At 48.5% G+C, this 22,941-nt stretch overlaps 1 protein-coding gene across 1 annotated transcript in view; it reads right to left on the bottom strand.

The window, feature by feature from the left end:
- LOC137571164 (uncharacterized) overlaps positions 1-22,941 on the bottom strand; it is a 363,507-nt gene that overhangs the window by 139,589 nt on the left and 200,977 nt on the right. Inside the window, exon 5 of the mRNA XM_068279960.1 lies at positions 1,311-1,596. Coding sequence (XP_068136061.1) covers positions 1,311-1,596 — 286 coding nt within the window. The remainder of the gene's footprint in view (positions 1-1,310; positions 1,597-22,941) is intronic.

Below are 22,941 nucleotides of genomic sequence, written 5' to 3'. Positions count from 1 at the left end.
GCACATTTTTAAATGGTTTTAATTGTTTGTACCTTAGTGTTTTTTTAATAAAGATGTTATGAATGTGTAAACTTGGTGGTGCAGCCTATTTTCATACAGGGGGGTTGCACGCCACAATTTCTATTTGGAGTGCGGATTTATCTTCCTTTATATACTGCAGTACTACTGTGTTAGCTTACTACAGAACTGCTGTGCTGCTGAGCAGTGCCAGTGTGACAGTTGGTGTCTTCTCCTCTGCTGTCTGATTGTCACTAGGCATGTGGTACTTGGCACGTGGCTCTTGGCACTTGGCACGTGTAACCTGGCACTTGGCACATGGCACTTGGCACGTGGCACTTGGCACGTGGCACTTTGCACTTGGCACGTGGCAGGTGGAACTTTGCACTTTGCACATGGCACTTGGCACGTGGCACTTTGCACTTGGCAGTTGGCATGAAGCGCTTTGCACTTGGCACTTTGCGCTTGGCACGTGGCACTTTGCACGTGGCACTTTGCACATGGCACTTTGCACTTGGCACGTGGCACTTTGCACTTGGCACGTGGCACTTGGCAGGTGGCACTTTGCACGTGGCACTTTGCACTTGGCAGGTGGCACTTTGCATGTAGCACTTTGCACGTGCCACGTGCAAAATGCAAAGTGCCACCTACCAAGTGCAAAGTGCCACAGGCAAATGGAAAGTGCCATGTGCAAATTGCCACGTGCTAAGTGCCACGTCCCAAGTGCCACATACCAAGCCAAGTGCCACATCTGGAATGCTCTTGGCAGACGTTACACCTGCTGCTGCTGCTGCATTGCCCTGCTCCTGCTGCCTTTGCTGCTCCCACCGCCAGGGTGCCACAGGCCACTGCTGCTGTGCTGATAACACCTATATTTAACCCAAAACACAATTGCTGCGTAATTTTTTGGAGGTGTCTGGGCTGAAAACTGCCATGTCCCAGTTGTGCGGTTGGACTTCGGACACAATGTGGGCTGCACGACCACTGTCTGGAACCTAGTCCTGATGTTAATTGACAGCCATTTTTTTTGGGGGGGGGTGGGGGGGATTTTAAGTCCCCACATCATCAGTTAGTGTTTCCCTTTAAAAAATAATGATGCTACATGCCTCGTTTACCCTAAAAAACTTTTTAAAGCAATTTAAAGGCCACTTCCGTATCCAGATATGAAAATTTGCCCAGATACCCCGGATACTGTGGTCAGATATCCGATTCGGATCAGAAAATTTGAACTCGGATATCCGACCCAGATCGGATATCTGGGTATCCGGATCCGATCCGGATTTTGAAAAGGGATATCCTAGCAGAACTGTTACCTAGGATTATTATTTCCATTGTTTTCTGTAGAATTCCCAATAAGGATACTGGCGCCAGTCAGCCGTTCCCAGCAGCAGTCACCTCTGTTGGTGATGACGACTTTGGAGATTGTATGGGGCTGCAGTAAGTCCACCCTCCACCAGGGGGAGACATCATTTCCGGTGTGGGCACAAGAGCTGGAATGGTAATTATTGTCCAAGTTTCCATCAATGGCGTTCTTGGCAGAGGTCAAGCCATCGAGGGTAGAGGACTGTGATGCTACACCATTGGGGGCAACATTTTCACCTGTGTTAATAAAATACAACCAGATAAACATTAATACATTTTAGGGAACCATTGATGTAGCCATTTACCATATAAAAAGTTAACAACACCTTAAAGGAAACATCCAAGGAGGAAAAAAAAGATCCACTTACCTCCAGCCCGTGGCAGCCATCCTGTACCCTCGCCGCAGCTTTGGTGGGTCCTGTGTTCTCTGCTGCAGAAGCCGACCTGGGCAGGTCGGGTTCCAGGTCGGCGTCTTCTGCACTCCACTCCAGCACAGTTCACGTGGTCTCAGTGACGTCATCGGGAACGTACTGCGCAGGCACAGTACTACTGCGCCTGCGCAGAACGTTCCTGATGACGTCATACAATTTCTAGGTGAAAGTGGCCAAAGATAGAGGGACATACGTGTCTACTTTTTGAAAAGATCATCTGCTATATAATCATAAAGACTACACAAGCACATACATAATGAAAGTATAAAAATATGGTTGCTTTATTAATCAAAATTACAAAAGAGTGCTTTAAAGCCAATGGGTACCACATTAAAAATAAAAAAGTCAGATACTCACCTAAGGAGAGGGAAGGCTCGGTCCTAATGAGCCTTCCCTCTCCTCTCCCGGAGCCCTTGGTGCTGCGCTGGCTCCCCCGTTCGCGTCCGCCGCCGCAGGGACTTCGGAGGTCTTCGGGAGCACTCGGGCTTCCGAAGACGTGCCGCTCCATACTACGCATGCGTGATTGCATCATAGAGGACGCTCGCGCATGCGTAGTATGGAGCGGCTCGTCTTTGGGAGCCCGAGTGCTCCTGAAGGCTTCCGAAAGCTCCCTTCGGCATGCGGAAGTGGCAGTATTTGACCGAACTGGTCGAATACTGCCACGGGGAATCCTGCGCGGGACTGGCGACCGGGACAGGAAAGGGAAGGCTCATTAGGACCGAACTTTCCCTCTCCTTAGGTGAGTATCCGACTTTTTTATTTTTAAAATGGTAAACACTCACTTTAAAAACAACATGGGATGGCCACCCCGCCACAGACAACCACATACACCCGCACACAAGCACACCATGGCCGTATACTGGGCACGCCAGGAGCTGGCATATAGCGGAAAAAGCGCTTGCAAGATACAATCTCCAAAACAGTTCCATAATTACACCTCCACAGCAAGAAAAAGTTAGTCCAGCAAGCTCGGTTAGTGGTTTTAGCAGTTTTCAGCAGGTCAGGAAAGCAGAAAAAGCCATATGCAATGTAAGCTCATAGCACACAGGCGGCCATCGCCGCAACAGATGAAATAAGCAGTTCCAAATTCATTGTATATTCAATAAAGTCTCACCACACCGGAACCTTGCTGGGTACTTGATGGTTGAGGCTGATGTTGGAGAAAGTTGGGGCTGGCACGCATGTAGTGTGCTGGAGAGATGTCCACCAGATAGAGCGGAGCGGCCTGCAGCCACGGGTCCAGGCACAATTGCCCAGTTAGCTACGCTGGGCAGAGTGCTATGCGGATGGATCTCGCCAAATGGATCCCGCTGCTAGGTGGCCCGGGGCGGTGCGGTGTCCCATGTGGGAGAGAGAGAGCGCTCCCAACAGTTTTGCTGGCTTCCGGCTTCCTCAGGGGGGCGTGGCTTCCCTCCGTATACACACTCGTCCTAAAAACTCCCACCACAACCAATAACACAAAGGCCGGGGAGGTGCATCCAGGGCAGCCAATGGCGGAGGTGCAGGACGACAGGTCAGCAGTAGTGTTGGGCGAACAGTGTTCGCCACTGTTCGGGTTCTGCAGAACATCACCCTGTTCGGGTGATGTTCGAGTTCGGCCGAACACCCGAACTAAGAGCGCATGGCCGAACACGTTCGGCAAGCGCTGTGATTGGCCGAACGGGTCACGTGGTTCGGACCCGAACGCGCTCTGATTGGCCGAACTGTCACGTGGTTCGGGTAAATAAATACCCGAACCACGTCATATCTCCGCCATTTGTCTGTGGGTTTAGCTTTGGGTAGGCAGGCAGGGTAGTTCGCGCTCCAGCCACGCTAGCCAGGGTCCCCCCAGTCATTGTGTCGCTGCTGGGAATAGTAGTACACCGCTCGCTCAGCCACACTATATAGCATTCTGTTTACTGCCACTCTGTGTACCTCGCTCAGCCACACTATATAGCATTCTGTTTACTGCCACTCTGTGTCTGCTGGGAATAGTAGTACACCGCTCGCTCAGCCACACTATATAGCATTCTGTTTACTGCCACTCTGTGTACCTCGCTCAGCCACACTATATAGCATTCTGTTTACTGCCACTCTGTGTCTGCTGGGAATAGTAGTACACCGCTCGCTCAGCCACACTATATAGCATTCTGTTTACTTCCACTCTGTGTACCTCGCTCAGCCACACTATATAGCATTCTGTTTACTGCCACTCTGTGTACCTCGCTCAGCCACACTATATAGCATTCTGTTTACTGCCACTCTGTGTCTGCTGGGAATAGTAGTACACCGCTCGCTCAGCCACACTATATAGCATTCTGTTTACTGCCACTCTGTGTACCTCGCTCAGCCACACTATATAGCATTCTGTTTACTGCCACTCTGTGTCTGCTGGGAATAGTAGTACACCGCTCGCTCAGCCACACTATATAGCATTCTGTTTACTGCCACTCTGTGTACCTCGCTCAGCCACACTATATAGCATTGTGTTTACTGCCACTCTGTGTCTGCTGGGAGTAGTAGTACACCGCTCGCTCAGCCACACTATATAGCATTCTGTTTACTGCCACTCTGTGTACCTCGCTCAGCCACACTATATAGCATTGTGTTTACTGCCACTCTGTGTACCTCGCTCAGCCACACTATATAGCATTCTGTTTACTGCCACTCTGTGTCTGCTGGGAATAGTAGTACACCGCTCGCTCAGCCACACTATATAGCATTCTGTTTACTGCCACTCTGTGTACCTCGCTCAGCCACACTATATAGCATTCTGTTTACTGCCACTCTGTGTCTGCTGGGAATAGTAGTACACCGCTCGCTCAGCCACACTATATAGCATTCTGTTTACTGCCACTCTGTGTACCTCGCTCAGCCACACTATATAGCATTGTGTTTACTGCCACTCTGTGTCTGCTGGGAATAGTAGTACACCGCTCGCTCAGCCACACTATTTAGCATTCTGTTTACTGCCACTCTGTGTACCTCGCTTAGCCACACTATATAGCATTGTGTTTACTGCCACTTTGTGTCTGCTGGGAATAGTAGTACACCGCTCGCTCAGCCACACTATATAGCATTGTGTTTACTGCCACTCTGTGTACCTCGCTCAGCCACACTATATAGCATTCTGTTTACTGCCACTCTGTGTCTGCTGGGAACAGTACTACACCGCTCGCTCAGCCACACTATATAGCATTGTGTTTACTGCCACTCTGTGTACCTTGCTCAGCCACACTATATAGCATTGTGTTTACTGCCACTCTGTGTCTGCTGGGAACAGTAGTACACCGCTCGCTCAGCCACACTATATAGCATTGTGTTTACTGCCACTCTGTGTCTGCTGGGAACAGTAGTACACTGCCGCTCACTCAGTCACCCCATTACTATATAGCATTGCTGGGATCTGTAGTACTCTGCTCACCCACCCATACCATTGTACTGCCAGTCACTGTGTATATTGCTGGGATCTGTAGTACTTCACTCACCATCAACCACTATATAGCATTGCATACTCTGCCAGTCAGTGTGTATATTGCTGGGATCAGTAATACTCCACTCAACGTCAACCACTATATGAGCTCACCATGAGTTCCTCAGAGACCTCTGCTGTGAGCAGCACTCCCAACAACAGCAACAGCCAACGCTCCACGCAAGCTATAACATCCACCCCAGCACCAGCAGCCAGTGGTCAGCAGCAGCCCTCCCCGGAGGAGAACGTTGTGTCCATCGGTCCGGCGCCAGAGCGATTATTGAGGGCTGCCATTGAGGAGATGATGGGGCCTGATGTGGAGGAGGAGGTCGGGCTCAGGCCAGCATCCCAAGTTAATGTTGAGGACGATGAGGGGTCTGTGTCTGGGGATGTTGGGGTGGCAGAGGTGGTGGATGGGTCAGACTCAGGAGAAGAGTTGTATGATGAGGATGATGATCGGGACCATCTGTATGTGCCTCAGAGTCCGACCCCGGAAAACATGTTGTATCGTGTGTTTAGGTACTAAAATCTGCGTTCCCACTTCCCAGTACTGCCCGGGTCCACGGCATTCTGTTTACTGCCACTCTGTGTCTGCTGGGAATAGTAGTACACCGCTTGCTCAGCCACACTATATAGCATTCTGTTTACTGCCACTCTGTGTACCTCGCTCAGCCACACTATATAGCATTCTGTTTACTGCCACTCTGTGTCTGCTGGGAATAGTAGTACACCGCTCGCTCAGCCACACTATATAGCATTCTGTTTACTGCCACTCTGTGTACCTCGCTCAGCCACACTATATAGCATTCTGTTTACTGCCACTCTGTGTCTGCTGGGAATAGTAGTACACCGCTCGCTCAGCCACACTATATAGCATTCTGTTTACTGCCACTCTGTGTACCTCGCTCAGCCACACTATATAGCATTGTGTTTACTGCCACTCTGTGTCTGCTGGGAACAGTAGTACACCGCTCGCTCAGCCACACTATATAGCATTCTGTTTACTGCCACTCTGTGTACCTCGCTCAGCCACACTATATAGCATTGTGTTTACTGCCACTTTGTGTCTGCTGGGAATAGTAGTACACCGCTCGCTCAGCCACACTATATAGCATTGTGTTTACTGCCACTCTGTGTACCTCGCTCAGCCACACTATATAGCATTCTGTTTACTGACACTCTGTGTCTGCTGGGAACAGTACTACACCGCTCGCTCAGCCACACTATATAGCATTGTGTTTACTGCCACTCTGTGTACCTTGCTCAGCCACACTATATAGCATTGTGTTTACTGCCACTCTGTGTCTGCTGGGAACAGTAGTACACCGCTCGCTCAGCCACACTATATAGCATTGTGTTTACTGCCACTCTGTGTCTGCTGGGAACAGTAGTACACTGCCGCTCACTCAGTCACCCCATTACTATATAGCATTGCTGGGATCTGTAGTACTCTGCTCACCCACCCATACCATTGTACTGCCAGTCACTGTGTATATTGCTGGGATCTGTAGTACTTCACTCACCGTCAACCACTATATAGCATTGCGTACTCTGCCAGTCAGTGTGTATATTGCTGGGATCAGTAATACTCCACTCAACGTCAACCACCATATGAGCTCACCATGAGTCCCTCAGAGACCTCCGCTGTGAGCAGCACTCCCAACAACAGCAACAGCCAACGCCCCACGCAAGCTATAACATCCACCCCAGCACCAGCAGCCAGTGGTCAGCAGCAGCCCTCCCCGGAGGAGAACGTTGTGTCCATCGGTCCGGCGCCAGAGCGATTATTGAGGGCTGCCATTGAGGAGATGATGGGGCCTGATGTGGAGGAGGAGGTCGGGCTCAGGCCAGCATCCCAAGTTAATGTTGAGGACGATGAGGGGTCTGTGTCTAGGGATGTTGGGGTGGCAGAGGTGGTGGGTGGGTCAGACTCAGGAGAAGAGTTGTATGATGAGGATGATGATCGGGACCATCTGTATGTGCCTCAGAGTCCGACCCCGGAAAACATGTTGTATCGTGTGTTTAGGTACTAAAATCTGCGTTCCCACTTCCCAGTACTGCCCGGGTCCACGGATCCATATAATTTTTTGGGCAGCACTATCAAACTGTGGTACTATGAGTTGCCATGGTCCTTCTGTGCTGTCACACTCACCGTCTGTCTGCAGATGGATTGTTCAACACAGCTACGCCATCTGACATGTAGTCCTTGACCATCTTCTCCAGGCGATTGGTGTTGGAGGACGTGGAACTGCCCGATTGCTGTTCTGTGGGCTGCTGCATGGGTGTCAGAAAATGTTCCCACTCCAAGGACACTGCCAATACCATTTCCTTTTGGGCACTAGCAGCAGCTTGTGTTCTTTGCTGCCCTCCTGGTCCTCCTGGGTTTGCTGAAGTCAGTCTGTCGGCGTACAACTGGCTAGAGAAGGAGGAGGATGTCAATCTCCTCTCTAAAGTCTCCATCCTCAAGGGCCTGCTGGAATTGTTCCATTTTTGACCTGTCTGACACTTTCTTCAATCAGTTTTTTAACATTGTGTTTGTATAAACTGGGTATAAACCCAGTAATTGGTGTTGTCCAGAATAATGAATAATAATGAATAGTGAATAATGCGCGGGCCGCGTTCAATGCAGTCTAGCATGAATTGAGCCATGTGTGCCAGAGAATCCTGCCAGACTCCTCTGTCTTCATGTTCTTGTGAGCGTTGTGATTGTTGTGATGCACCATATTCGTCACCAGCATCACTTTCTTCCTCTTCTGCTCTCCATTCCCGCTAAATTGTGGAAGTCCAACGTGCACCGCTCTGTCCCTCGGCAGTGGGGGCATCCAATTCCTGCTCCAACTCCAGCTGTTCCTCGTCCTGTTCTTTGTCATAGCTGGGACCAGCGTTTTCTGAGGCAGGTTGCCTGATGTTGGTATCATCACGCTGATCGTTTTCATCTTCAGATTCCCCCACTTGCATCATGCCAGCGGTTTCCATCTTCAACATTGATTTCTTCAGTAAACACAGCAGTGGTATTGTAATGCTGACTGTAGAGTTGTCACTGCTCAGTCACAAGCAATGTGGATTGCTCAAAATTTTGGAGGACTTGGCAGAGATCCAACATGGTGGCCCAATCAGATCCACAGAAGCTTGGTAGCTAGCTGCTGGAATGCGCCTCGGCACTGCGCAAAAGCGTGCTAGAATGTGCAGCGTAGAATTCCAGCGCGTAGGGAGGGACATCACCCAGCGAGCGATGGTGCGCTACATTGAAGCGCTCCTGCATCTCTTGGTGAGTCCTTCAGAAGCGGTACTGGACTTAAAAAATGTTTGTTTTTTTTCCTTCAACAGAAGATCTGCCACGTTGGAGTGAGGAGGACGCCGCCGACCCCGACACCAAGCTGAACCCCGGGGAACTCCAAGCAGAGGATCTTCAGGAACCCTCAAGGCTTTGAGCAAGCTGAGGAGGATCAGCAGTCCCGACGAGACCTCTCCTCATATGTGACTGTGTGCAGTGGAGTAGAGCTCCCCAGAACAACCTCTCACTTGTCACTTTGTCACTGGTCACTTTGTCAGTTTGTCACTTTGTCATTTTGTCACTTTGTCACTTGTCACTTTGTCACTTGTCACTTGTCACTTTGTCACTTTGTCACTTGTCACTTTGTCATTTTGTCACTTTGTCATTTTGTCACTTTGTCAGTCACTTTGTCACTTTGTCACTGGTCACTTTGTGACTTTTCACTTTGTCACTTGTCACTTGGTCACTTGTCACTTGGTCACTTGGTCACTTGTCCAGATGATCTCGGTACACCTCCTGCAATTCAAATTCCTGCACACATTGCTCTGGGATTTGGGTGTGATGAATGATGCATCTAACTGGCCACCGGAGGCAATTAAGGCCTTCAAAACATTGAAAGCAGCTTTCTGTTCCACCCCCATTTTGCGTCATGTTGAGTTGTTGACGTCATGTTCATCCTCGGCCTCGCCTTGCATTTCAGTGCGAGGTGCATTTTCCACAGAAAAAGGTTGTGAATCCGGGCACAACATTTGTGGCTGTTCCATTGACCTTTCACAGGTAGAAGATTGTGGGGGTGGGAATAGCTCCTCCGAATAGCCCATTGTGTCCTGAAAACTACTCATTGCATTGCTTTGCGCACGCATTTTTTTGTCCTCATGCAAGGCCTGAGTTGCGCCTGAAAGCGTGGCCTTCTCCTCCTGCGCCTCCTCCTGTTCCATCACGTCTGCTGCTGCTGGGTTAGCGTTGCCGCCCGGTCCCTGTTTATTGAACCTCTTTATGACTGCATGGCGGTACAAAGCATGCTATCCGCACGCTTCTTGTCCTCATGCAAGGCCTGGGTTGTTGTGTCTCAAAGCGTGGCCTCTCCTCCTGCGCCTCCTCCTGTTCCATCACGTGTGCTGCTGCTGCTGCTGGGTTAGCGTTGCCGGTCCCTGTTTATGGAACCTCTCATCTTTATTACATTTATGACTGCATGGCGGTAAAAAGCATGCTATCCGCACGCTTCTTGTCCTCATGCAAGGCCTGGGTTGTTGTGTCTCAAAAAGCGTGGCCTTCTCCTCATGCGCCTCCTCCTCCTGTTCCATCACGTGTGCTGCTGCTGGTGCTGGGTTAGCGTTACCGGTCCCTTTTCCTGGAACCTCTTCTCTGTATTACATTTATGACTGCATGGCGACAAAAAGCATGTTACCTGTGCAAAGAAACATGACATGTTCCACATTTAAAAGACAGTTTTTCCTTTGAAACTTTACAATCAATTTTCTCAAAAACTATAAGCTCTTTTTCAAATATTTTTTTTCCTCTTGTACCCACTCCCAAGGTGCACATACCCTGCAAATTTGGGGTATGTAGCATGTAAGGAAGCTTTACAAAGCACGAAAGTTTGGGTCCCCATTGACTTCCATTATGTTCGGAGTTCGGCACGAACACCCGAACATCGCGTCGATGTTCGGCGAACGTTCGCGAACCCGAACATCTAGGTGTTCACCCAACACTAGTCAGCAGTAACCAGGCAGAAAAAAAGAGAAAGGGTACATTGTGACAGACGCAAGCACCATAATAAAACTGGCGACTGAAAATGTCGCCCAACACAAGAGCACACTGCTCAGCATATCTACAAGTGTACCTCATCCGTCACAATGACCTAGGTCCTGCTAGATTCCCCCAAGGCGGAACCCAGGGTGAGCATCCCCAAGCCCAATCAAAAACAAGAGAGCAAACATTTAAACTAAAGCTAAAGCTATATATTTAAACTAAAGCTGGTGGGCACCACCAAGACAGTATCAAATTCAAAAGATTGATCGTCAAATAAGCCACATCATAGACACTATCGCTATAAAGCATATATAACTATGTAGATATGGTCCTAATATTCAAAAAATAGAAAAATGGTTTCAGTCCCAATAACTATATGGGATCAAAAACAAAACGGGACCCAGCACCGTAGGCACAATGGGTCCGAGGACCACCTACATAATCACTCATGTGCCTATACTCGATATATTAATGAACCTCATTTACGACAATGTGGCCCTATATAAGTTAGGAGGGATGTCGCAACCGGGACCCCCACACAAGACACAGGACGAGGGACAACAGCACACCGAAGCGAGAGCACAGTGCATGCAGACAAAAGGCTATACTGGAAAAAAATGGGCATAGTTGAGCTGTTCATTCAGACCTGGATGAGAGCATGCCTTTAAATTGTAAATCCATCTGGATTCGCAACGTAGCAGGAGGCAATCCAAATTCCCCCCTCTCATTGTAGGGTGGATGGGATCTAAACCCACAAATTTCACCGCCCTCACATTCCCATTATGGTGGAGTGCGACATGCCTGGCGACAGGCCTGATGACGTCAGCCAGACCACGTGACCCAGGCCGTGGAGCGCAGAAGACACTGACACGGAACCCGACCTGATGAGGTCAGCTTCTGCAGCGGAGAAGACCGGGAGCCTCCGGAGCTGCGGCAAGGGCACAGGATGGAGGAAGCCCCAGGTAAGTGGATCTTATTTTTTTTTCTTGGACCATTACTTTAAAGGACAACTAGTATTAATAAACATGTTTTTTAAACGGATATCAGAATAACTTGTCTAAGTGTTCCTAAGTACTGCTGCATATCTTCCCCTGCTTTTCTAATCCTTTAATGTTTTTAACGTGTCTCACTGAGTAGTGTCAGGGATTGGTATCAGACCAGTGAATCATGAGGGGAGGGGGGAATCTTCTAGCTACATCTGTTAACCCTGCGTGTACTTTCTAGCATTAGCATGTGACATGTCTCGCTAGCTGACTTTCTCTCCCTGAATGAGCTGTCCAGATAACATGTGAGGCTTTTAGCGATAGCTGTGGTGTCTGAGGAGAACTGGTGTGCAGCCTAAGCCAGGGTTTTCCAACCCATGTGCCGCGGCACATTCATGTGTCACGGCAGCCTCGGGTATGTGTTGCCGCCCCACTCTATCTCCCTCCCACGCTCTCTGCCTCTGCTCCATGCAATTAGAGCAGGGCTACAAGAAAACGGCCGCCGATATCCACAAACGCGAACGTCGGTGGACCTTTTGTTGTAGCCCTGCTCTAATTATACACGGAGCAGAGAAAGAGCAGAGAAGCAGAAAGGGAGACAGAGCGGGGCGCAGAAGAGACATCATCGCTAGAATCCACAAAGCTGGTGTAATGATCCGCTCAGCTGGCTGCACAGGCAGACAGCTGTTTGACCATTCCTCTAGTCTGTGGGCTGCAGGTCTCTGGAAGAGAGACCTGTCTTTTCTTTGCAAGTTTCTGATCTGCTCTGCTGCTGAGGGATTTGCATACATTGCTTATGCAAATTACCTAGCTGCCTCCTTTGTGGGCTGGCAGTATAGGAAGCTATGTTTTCCCAGAGTCCTTTGCTGGTCATTCCTTCATGGTTTGTTGAAACACTCCTTGAGTGTCAGCCGTGCTATTGCTTGTTAAAGTTATCTTCGAGTAATTCTTGGTACTGCACTAGGCAGCTTCCCTAGTGCAGTTAGCTTGCTATCTGTTTTGTCTGTATTGCCTCTCTGTTGCGATTGTCCTGTCGCCAACGGTGGTTGTCAGGAAATCGTTCTGTCTGTCTGGGGTGCTAACCAGAGCAGCGGTTGCTACTGGTAGCCCCTTCTGTTCATCTGTCTGTCTTCCTTGGATCGCACTAACCCCTAGCGGTAGCGGCTGTGGATCCTTCTGATCTGCTTTCTTGTCCCTGTACCCGGATCGCACTCGCTCTGGCGGAAAGAGCAGTGGATCTTCCCTATCCTTTTCCTGTACCCGGATCGCACTCGCTCTGGCGGAAAGAGCAGTGGATCCTGCTAACTCTGTTGCTGTACTTGGATTGCACTTGCTCTGGCGGAAAGAGCAGTGGATCTTATCTGACCTATACCTGTTTTCTGTTGGTCTGTCTGTCTTGTCTGATACGAACGCTTGCTGTAGGCTCGGTGAGGTAACCGTTAAGCAAGCGCTCATGTCCTCTGTAGCGTGTTTGTCTGTCGGTGGTTAGTTGGGCGTGCTTGTCTCTGTTGCATTTAATGTGCGGAGATCGCGCTGTAAACGCGTTCGCTGTTGCAAATGAAAGCGGTGTTCGCGTTTAGTTAGCATTTGTTATTTTCTTTATCATTCTCATTGTATTATTTGTTGTGCCTTTGCTCTGCTCCTGGTTTACCTCTGCTCTGTCTTGTGTCACTTGTGGCAATCGCTACTCTTGCGATTGCGTTCCTACTTTGCTTCTGCGGTTGTGTATTCACCGTTGCTGGTTGGCGACTAGATTGGTGCATACACATTTACCCTGTCTCTGTGCTCTCTCTTTAAGGGCTATCTTGCCCTACCTGGTTGCAATTCGGACACTTCTCATCTGGCATCTGTGGCAGCGCGGAGACCTTGCTTCTCTGCGCTCCACAGCTTCACCTGCCGGTGAGAATTTCCCTCTACTGGTGCTTGCACCAAAGTTGGGTTCCCCCTTCATACGCTTGTGGAGGATTTCCGCCGTGTCAGCGCACGCCTTGTGCGCTGATCACGGAGATTATTCCGCAATCGTTACAACTGGGTGAGCCGCAGCCGCCTGCTCATGGGGGGCATCAGGCACCTATGCTTGGCTACTTGCACCTGACTTCCTAAACTGGGGACCAGTAATGCTCGGATGGTGATGCCGTGATTCCACGACCATTTTTCAGCTATCCGCCACAGGTATTCATTGCCGTGAATCAATTTTCATTCACTAAAATCCGCTTCGGCAGACCGTGAATTAACGCATTCAAACTCGTATAAATGGCGCAGAACTCATGGTTAGGTCGTGAATAGCGGAAGAAGGCGGTAGTGACTTCCCTGGGTCAATCAGGGGCCCCCAGCCAGGCCCTAGCAACCAATCACAGGAGCGGAGGCTATGCCCTTCCCTCCTACATATAAAGCAGCGGCCATGATGAAAAAGCTATGTCCTTGCTAGATTCTGCTACTGAGAGGATCATCTCCAGACCATTGTTCCTTCAGCAAGTGCATTTTCTGTGACAAAACCAAGCGTTTTTACTCCTAACAGTGCTCTTATATTGTACTTGTCAGTTGTATTTAGTTAGCTAGCCAGTGAGTCATTGCTGTAGTCAGTGTACTGGTGATTAGTGTGTTTAGTGCAGGCAGGCAGGTTAAGAGTGCTCACTTGTATTCAGCTAGCCAGTCATACACTTCAGCTACTACTTACAGACAGTCACACTGCCACTGCCAGTAGTGTTCATTCAGTAAGTTTCAGTAGGGTATTGTACCGTGTTAGCCATCAGTAAAAGCAAGAAGTTTTAAATCAGGATGATACCATTTATTGGCTAACTAAAAACGAATAAAAATTCATAAAAATAAGCAAGCTTTCGGCCTTGCAGCCTTCGTCAGGATGTAAACCTGATGAAGGCTGCAAGGCCGAAAGCTTGCTTATTTTTATTCATTTTTAGTTAGCCAATAAATGGTATCATCCTGATTTAAAACGTCTTTCATTAAGTTTCGTTAGTGACATTGTGTACTGTGCTCACTGCTCACTGGTATTATTCATCTCTTTACCCAGTGATACCCTTCAGTTAGGTTGTACTCTGCTCACTGCTCACTGGTATTAATCATCTCATTACCCAGTGATACCCCCGGGTATTAATCATCTCATTACCCAGTTATACCCTCCACTTAGGTTGTACTGTGCTCACTGCTCACTGGTTTTAATCATCTCTGATGTCACAGCACAATGCCATAAAGGTGCCACTGCCAGTAATCCTTCTCCCATGTCCACGCAGGCAAGGAAAGGACGCTACAGCGATCTCATGGTGATGTCGGACATGCGGACATTCTTTAGTCCAACACCTCGCCTTAGCGCTTCTGGATCCACCCTCCACCAATGCCTGGACCAGCAGGTAGCCGACTACCTGGCCTTAAGTGTGGATGTAGACACTATGAGCAGCGATGAACCCCTGGACTACTAGGTGCGCAGGCTTGACCTGTGGCCAGAGCTGTCCCAATTTGCCATCCAACTTCTGTCTTGCCTTGCCTTGAGTGTCCTGTCAGAAAGGACCTTCGGCGCAGCTGGAGGCATTGGGCCTGATTCACAAAGCGGTGCAAACTTTTTCGCTGACTTTTGCGCGCGCAAAGTGCCGTGATTTGCGCGATCGCGGACTTTTGCGCGCGCAATTTGCCGCAATTCGCGCAAATCACGGCAAATTGCGCGCACAAAAGTCCGCGATTGCGCGAATCGTGGAAAAAAAGTTTGCACCGCTTTGTGAATCAGGCCCATTGTCACTGAGAAGAGAAGTCACCTAAGTCACAAAAGTGTTCAGTACCTCACCTTTATCAAAATGAATGAGGCATGGATCACGGAGGGCTACTGCCCGCCTGAAGACTAAGTCAGTCCCTACACACAGCATCTCTGCCTGCAGGCCGCTTGCCTTCTCCACCACCACCAACAGGGTCCACAACTCCAGGCGGATTCCTGAATTTTTAAGGCCGCTGCTAGCAGCGGCCGCTATACTAATTTTTCTGGTGCGTGTACATGCCTGCCTAATTTTTCTGGCTGCACTGCGGCTGCAACAACAAAACAAAAGGCATGTACATGTGCCCATTCCCCTTCGTGATCATTACCTTGCTGCGGTGAAGGGCCTTGCGTATCACAATGAAGCAATGACCGCCGGCTATATAAGTGTCTCGAGGGGGGGTGGCACACCCAAGATAATAAGGTTGTTGCTTCATTGTGGACAGACCAAATTTGATCAGCTGGACAGTCACTGTTGTTCTACCATTGAGCTACCACAGCCCGGCGACCATATGGGCTTGAACACCGCCACGGCCTGCACTCTCGCCATGGTGGGCACCAGTCCAGCATGGCCGTCACTACGCAAACAGCTGTTTGCAGTGCGTTACACAGGGAGTTTGGTGTGTCAGTGTGAAGCAGTACTCTAATTACACTCCCTGATTGATGTATACACATGCAAGATATTTGATAGCACTTTAGTCCTGCAATTTAGCATTCAATGGCCTCAATTCACTAAGCTTAACTCCTGTCATTAATAACTCTTCTGAGCTGTTTTATAGTTATCACAATCAGGGCAGTTTCTAGGCTGGAGCCAGGTATAGGTGCCCACAGTATAGGTTAGCTACGTAGGTGCCACCAGTATGTGTTAATTAGCTAGGTGCCTGCAGTATAGGTTAGATAGGTAGATGCCCCCAGTGTAGGTTAGATAGGTAGGTGTCTGCTGCATAGGTTAGGTAGGTAAGTGACTGCAGTATAGGTTAGATATGTAGGTGACTGCAGTATAACTTATATAGGTAGGTGACTGCAGTATAGTTTAGGTAGGTAAGTGACTGCAGTATAGGTTAGATTGGTAGGTGACTGCAGTATAGGTTAGGTAGGTAAGTGACTGCTGTATATGTTAGATAGGTAGGTGCCAGTATATAGGTAGGTGACTGCAGTATAGGTTAGGTAGGTAAGTGACTGCTGTACAGGTTAGATAGGTAGGTGAATGCAGTACAGCTTAGATAGGTAGGTGCCAGTATAGGTTAGGTAAATGACTGCAGTATAGGTTAGGTAGGTAAGTGACTGTGGTATAGGTAAGGTAGGTAAGTAATTGCAGTATAGCTTAGCTAGGTAGGTGACTGCAGTATAGGCTAGGTAGGTAAGTGATTGCAATATAGCTTAGATAAGTAGGTGCCTGCTGTATAGGTTAGGTAGGTAAGTGACTGCAGTATAGGTTAGGAAAGTAAGTGACTGCTGTATAGGTTAGGTAGGTAAGTGATTGCAGTATAGCTTATTAGGTAGGTGACTGCAGTATAGCTTAGATAGGTAGGTGCCAGTATAGGTTAGAAATGTAGGTGCCTGCAGTATAGCTTAGATAGGTAGGTGACTGCAGTATAGGTTAGGTAGGTAAGTGACTGCTGTATAGGTTAGGTAGGTAAGTGATTGCAGTATAGGTTAGGTAAGTAGGTGCTGCAGTATAGGTTAGGTAGGTAAGTGACTGCAGTGTAGGTTAGGTTGGTGCTGCAGTATAGATTAGGTAGGTAGGTGTTGCAGTATAGATTAGGTAGGTAGGTACTGCAGTATAGATTAGGTAGATAGGTGCTGCAGTATAGATTAGGTAGGTTAGGTAGGTGCTGCAGTATAGATTAGGTAGATAGGTAGGTGCTGCAGTATATATTAGGTAGGTAGGCGCTGCAGTATAGATTAGGTAGGTAGGTGCTGCAGTATAGATTAGGTAGGTAGGTGCTGCAGTATAGGTTAGGTAGGTAGGTGCTGCAGTATAGATTAGGTAGGTAGGTAGGTGCTGCAGTATAGATTAGGTAGGTAGGTGCTGCAGTATAGATTAGGTAGGTAGGAAAGTGCTGCAGTATAGATTAGGTAGGTAGGTGCTGCAGTATAGATTAGGTAGGTGGGTAAGTGCTGCAGTATAGATTAGGTAGGTAGGTAGGTGCTGCAGTATAGATTAGGTAGGTGCTTCAGTATAGATTAGGTAGGTAGGTGCTGCAGTATAGATTAGGTAGGTAGGTAGGTGCTGCAGTATAGATTAGGTAGGTAGGTGCTGCAGTATAGATTAGGTAGGTGCTGCAGTATAGATGAGGTAGGTAGGTAGGTGCTGCAGTATAGGTAGGTAGGTGCTGCAGTATAGGTTAGGTAGGTGGGTAAGTGCTGCAGTATAGATTAGGTAGGTAGGTAGGTGCTGCAGTATAGATTAGGTAGGTGCTTCAGTATAGATTAGGTAGGTAGGTGCTGCAGTATAGATTAGGTAGGTAGGTAGGTGCTGCAGTATAGATTAGGTAGGTAGGTGCTGCAGTATAGATTAGGTAGGTGCTGCAGTATAGATGAGGTAGGTAGGAAGGTGCTGCAGTATAGGTAGGTAGGTGCTGCGGTATAGGTTAGGTAGGTAGGTGCTGCCGTATAGATTAGGTAGGTGGGTAAGTGCTGCAGTATAGATTAGGTAGGTAGGTAGGTGCTGCAGTATAGATTAGGTAGGTAGGTGCTGCAGTATAGATTAGGTAGGTAGGTAGTTGCTGCAGTATAAATTAGGTAGGTAGGTTGGTGCTGCAGTATAGATTAGGTAGGTAGGTGCTGCAGTATAGATGAGGTAGGTAGGTAGGTGCTGCAGTATAGGTTAGGTAGGTAGGTGCTGCAGTATAGATTAGGTAGGTAGGTGCTGCAGTATAGATTAGGTAGGTAGGTAGGTGCTGCAGTATAGATTAGGTAGGTAGGTGCTGCAGTATAGATTAGGTAGGTAGGTAGGTGCTGCAGTATAGATTAGGTAGGTAGGTGCTGCAGTATAGATTAGGTAGGTGCTGCAGTATAGATAAGGTAGGTAGGTAGGTGCTGCAGTATAGGTAGGTAGGTGCTGCAGTATAGGTTAGGTAGGTAGGTGCTGCAGTATAGATTAGGTAGGTGGGTAAGTGCTGCAGTATAGATTAGGTAGGTAGGTAGGTGCTGCAGTATAGATTAGGTAGGTAGGTGCTGCAGTATAGATTAGGTAGGTAGGTAGGTGCTGCAGTATAGATTAGGTAGGTAGGTGCTGCAGTATAGATTAGGTAGGTGCTGCAGTATAGATGAGGTAGGTAGGTAGGTGCTGCAGTATAGGTTAGGTAGGTAGGTGCTGCAGTATAGATTAGGTAGGAAGGTGCTGCAGTATAGATTAGGTAGGTAGGTAGGTGCTGCAGTATAGATTAGGTAGGTAGGTGCTGCAGTATAGATTAGGTAGGTAGGTAGGTGCTGCAGTATAGATTAGGTAGGTAGGTGCTGCAGTATAGATTAGGTAGGTGCTGCAGTATAGATGAGGTAGGTAGGTAGGTGCTGCAGTATAGGTTAGCTAGGTAGATGCTGCAGTATAGGTTAGGTAGGTAGGAAGGTGCTGCTGGATAGGTTAAGTAGGTAGGAAGGTGCTGCAGTATAGATGAGGTAGGTAGGTAGGTGCTGCAGTATAGGTTAGGTAGGTAGATGCTGCAGTATAGGTTAGGTAGGTAGGAAGGTGCTGCTGGATAGGTTAGGTAGGTAGGTAAGTGCTGCAGTATAGATTAGGTAGGTAGGTAAGTGCTGCAGTATAGATTAGGTAGGTGGGTAAGTGCTGCAGTATAGATTAGGTAGGTAGGTGCTGCAGTATAGATTAGGTAGGTGCTGCAGTATAGATGAGGTAGGTAGGTAGGTGCTGCAGTATAGGTTAGGTAGGTAGGAAGGTGCTGCAGTATAGGTTAGGTAGGTAGGAAGGTGCGGCAGTATAGATTAGGTAGGTGGGTAAGTGCTGCAGTATAGATTAGGTAGGTAGGTAGGTAGGTGCTGCAGTATAGATTAGGTAGGTGCTGCAGTATAGATGAGGTAGGTAGGTAGATGCTGCAGTATAGGATAGGTTAGGTAGGTAGGAAGGTGCTGCAGTATAGATTAGGTAGGTAGGTGCTGCAGTATAGATTAGGTAGGTAGGTGCTGCAGCGTGGTGGGATCGGGCATAATAGTAATAACTCACCTTTTTCTTCAGCAGAATAGCCAATCTCATCCCACGCTGCTTCAATGTACTTCCTTTCCCGGCATCTGTCTCAGAAACAGCTCCCCCTGTGTTGACATGCGGAACATCAACACAGGGGGCGCTGTTACTGAGACAGATGCCGAGAAAGGAAGTACATTGAAGCAGCGTGGGACGAGATCGGCTATTCTGCTGAACGAAGGTGAGTTATTACTATTATACCGGCTCCCACCGCCACAGCGCCCCCCTTAGGCCGCAACAATACAGTGCCCCGGGCGATTGCACGCATCGCACGCCCATAGAAACGGGGCTGATCACAATTATATCACCATGGTGATAACTGTAAAACAGCTCAGAAGAGTTATTAAAGACAGGAGTTAAGCTTAGTGAATTGAGGCCAATGTGATTTCTGTCCTTAAAACGCTGCTTTGCATCAAATCCAGATTTTTACCCGGAACTTTTGGCATCCATCCCACTCATCCATGCCCCCCTCCAGGTGTTAGACCCCTTGAAACATCTTTTCCATCACTTTTGTGGCCAGCATAAATGTTTCTAGTTTTCAAAGTTTGCATCCCTATTGAAGTCTATTGTGGTTCGCGAAAGTTTGCACAAACCAAACCTTTTGCGGAAATTCTAGAATCGGAGGTTTGGGCCATCTCTAGTGGCCACTGACCCTGATGTCTCTGCTGGACGGACCACCCTGTTCCCCATGGCAGCGCTAGTGATGTTGCGAACCTCCGATTTTCGATTCGCGAACCTCCACGGAAGGTTCGGTTCGCGAAAAAGTTTGCGAACCGCAATAGACTTCAATAGAGAGGCAAACTTTAAAATGTAGAAAAATTTCTACCGGCTGGAAAAATTATAGAAAACATGTTTCAAGGAATCTAATACCTGGAGGAAGACATGATTCAGTGAAATACACATCAAAAGTCCCAGGCAAACATCTAGATTTCAAACCAACCCTTATTTTAAGGTCAATTCAATTACAGGCCTACCTTCCTCTCTTCTGCCAGGGAATTATAGTATTTTAAAAGCCAGCTTACATACTGTGGTTGGGAACTGAACCAAGGTCTCAGTGTGTGGTGGGTAACTACCTTAACCACTGTACCACCAACACTACCAGCTGAAGCCAGCCTAGCATGTACCATTTATGCTCAATCCAAGAGAAAAATTATGTTGCTTAAAGGGAACCTTAACTGAGAGTGTTATGGATGTTTCCTGTTAAACAATACCAGTTGCCTGGCAGTCCAGCTGCTCTCTGAGGCTGCAATGGTGGCTGAATCACACCCTGAAACAAGCATGCAGCTAATCCAGTCTGACTTCAGTCAGAGCACCTGCTCTGCATGCTTGTTCAGGGGCTGTGGCTAAAAGTATTAGAGACACAGGATCAGCAGGCGAATCAGGCAACTGGTATTATTTTAAAAGGAAAAATCCATATCCTTCTCAGTTTAGGTTCCCTTTAAGGATTTGTAGCATAAAAGCCAACTCACATTGGCTGGGAATTAAACCCAGGTCTCAGTGTGTGGTGGGTAACTACCTTAACCACTGTACCACCAACCCTACTAGCTGAAGCTAGCCTAGCATGTACCATTTATGATCAATCCAAGAGTCGTTTGAATCCGGTGTGGAGCTTGAGCAACGGCTACCACTACACATCCAAGGAGGGCAGCGGGCGGGCATGCAAGCCCGAGGTAGTGACCAAAAATAACAATACAGGAGGAGGACTTTCGAGGCCCTGCTGTGTATTTGAAATGAATTAACTTTAAATCCTTTAACGGGAATCCGTTATGGAGGGCAAGTCTGCCATTGTCACCGCAGGGAATGAAGGTTGGATTCTGGCCCGAAGTGGGAGCCTGCTGAGACCCATGCTGTAGCTGCCCTGACCGTGCTTTGCAGACCAGGCATCTGTGGTCAGATGGACCCTTGAGCCAGCGGAAGACAAACCAAGTCGAAAGCATTTGCCAAGAATGTTGTACGGAGGGCAAGTTTTTTTGCCTTTTTTTTGAAAATTATAGATGGTTGTATTTTTAAATTGTTTGAAAGTTTAGATGGTTGTATTTTTAAATTGTTTAAAAATGTATCCATTCTTCCTCCCCCCAGCCACGAACAATACCATGGGAACGTGGAGCAGCAGAAGCCCCCTGTGACGGCTGCCACGGTTGTTCTCCGCGGCTTGTCTTTTGAGGGGTGCTGCTTTTCCTCAGGTGTTCTTGCCATAGCTTTTTGTGCCTTCTCTCCAGGTGCCTTCGTAAAGCACTTGTCCCTACGTGACAGTTGGCCTTTCCACGGCTCAATTTTTGCTGGCAGAGACAACAGATGGCTTTGCTACGATCTGAGACACACACGTTAAAAAATTTCCAAACCGCTGAGCCCCCCTGGGCTGATGGCGCTACGGTGGCATCAGCAGCTGAGGTTGAAGGGCATGTTGGCTGTCTAGCCATAGCGGGCGATACAGGGCGCCGGACACTGCCCCCAGCTGTTTCTGAGGATGAGCTCCCTCTTGTATTGCGTTCCGGAGTTGGAGCCTGATCAACGTCTACCACCACACATCCAGGCAAGGAGGGAGGCAGGCAGGCATGCACGCCCGCCCCGAGGTAGTGACCAAAAATACCAATACAGGACTCAGGAGGACCTTTTGCGGTCCTAATTGAAATGAATTAACTTTAAATCCCTTAACGGGAATCCGTTATGGAGGGCAAGTCTGCCATTGTCACCGCGGGGAATGAAGGTTGGATTCCGGCCCGAAGTGGGAGCCTGCTGAGACCCATGCTGTAGCTGCCCTGACCGTGCTTTGCAGACCAGGCATCTGTGGCCAGATGGACCCTTGAGCCAGCGGAAGACCAACCAAGTCGAAAGCATTTGCCAAGAATGTTTTACGTAGGGCAAGTTTTTTTACCCTTTTTTTAAAAATGTTTTGAAAATGATAGATGGTTGTATTTTTAAATTGTTTGAAAGTTTAGATGGTTGTATTTTTAAATTGTTTAAAAGTGTATCCATTCAAGTGCAAGTTATGCACTGACTGCCAGGTATAATGTGCAGTCACAGATGCAGTGAAAGGTATGCAGTGACTGCAAACAGCCGTTTGTGTAGTGACGGCCGTGCTGGACTGGTGCGCACCATGACGAGAGTGCAGGTGATGGTGGTTTTTCAGCCCATATGCTCGCCCGGCTGATGTAGCTGAATGACAGAACAGTGACTGTCCAGCTTATCAAATTTGGTCTGACCACAATGAAGCAACGACCTTATTATCTTTTGTGTGCCACCCCCACCCGAGACACTCAAATAGCCGGCGGTCATTGCTTCATTGTGATGCGCAAGCCCCTTCACCGCGGCAAGGTAATGATCACGAAGGGGGATGGGCACATGTACACGCACCAGAAAAATTAGTGTAGCGGCCTTAAAAATTCAGGAATCCGCCTAGAGTCCTGGACCCTGTTGGTAGTGGCGGAGAAGGCAGTCAAGCGGCCTGCAGGCAGAGATGCTGTGTGTGGGGACTGACTTAGTCTTCGGTCGTGCAGTAGCCCTCCGTGATCCATTCCTCATTCATTTTGATAAAGGTCAGGTACTGAACACTGTCGTGACTTAGGCGACTTCTCTTCTCAGTAACTATGCCTCCAGCTGCACTGAAGGTCCTTTCTGACAGGACGCTTGCGGCAGGGCAAGAGAGAAGTTGTATGGCAAATTGGGACAGCTCTGGCCACAGGTCAAGCCTGCGCAACCAGTAGTCCAAGGGTTAATTGTCGCTTTTCGCAGAGTC

Source organism: Hyperolius riggenbachi, chromosome 4 (assembly GCF_040937935.1).
Source record: "Hyperolius riggenbachi isolate aHypRig1 chromosome 4, aHypRig1.pri, whole genome shotgun sequence".
NCBI lineage: Eukaryota > Metazoa > Chordata > Amphibia > Anura > Hyperoliidae > Hyperolius > Hyperolius riggenbachi.
The sequence above is the reverse complement of the archived record's forward strand: the minus strand, read 5'-3'. Positions and strand labels throughout refer to the sequence as shown.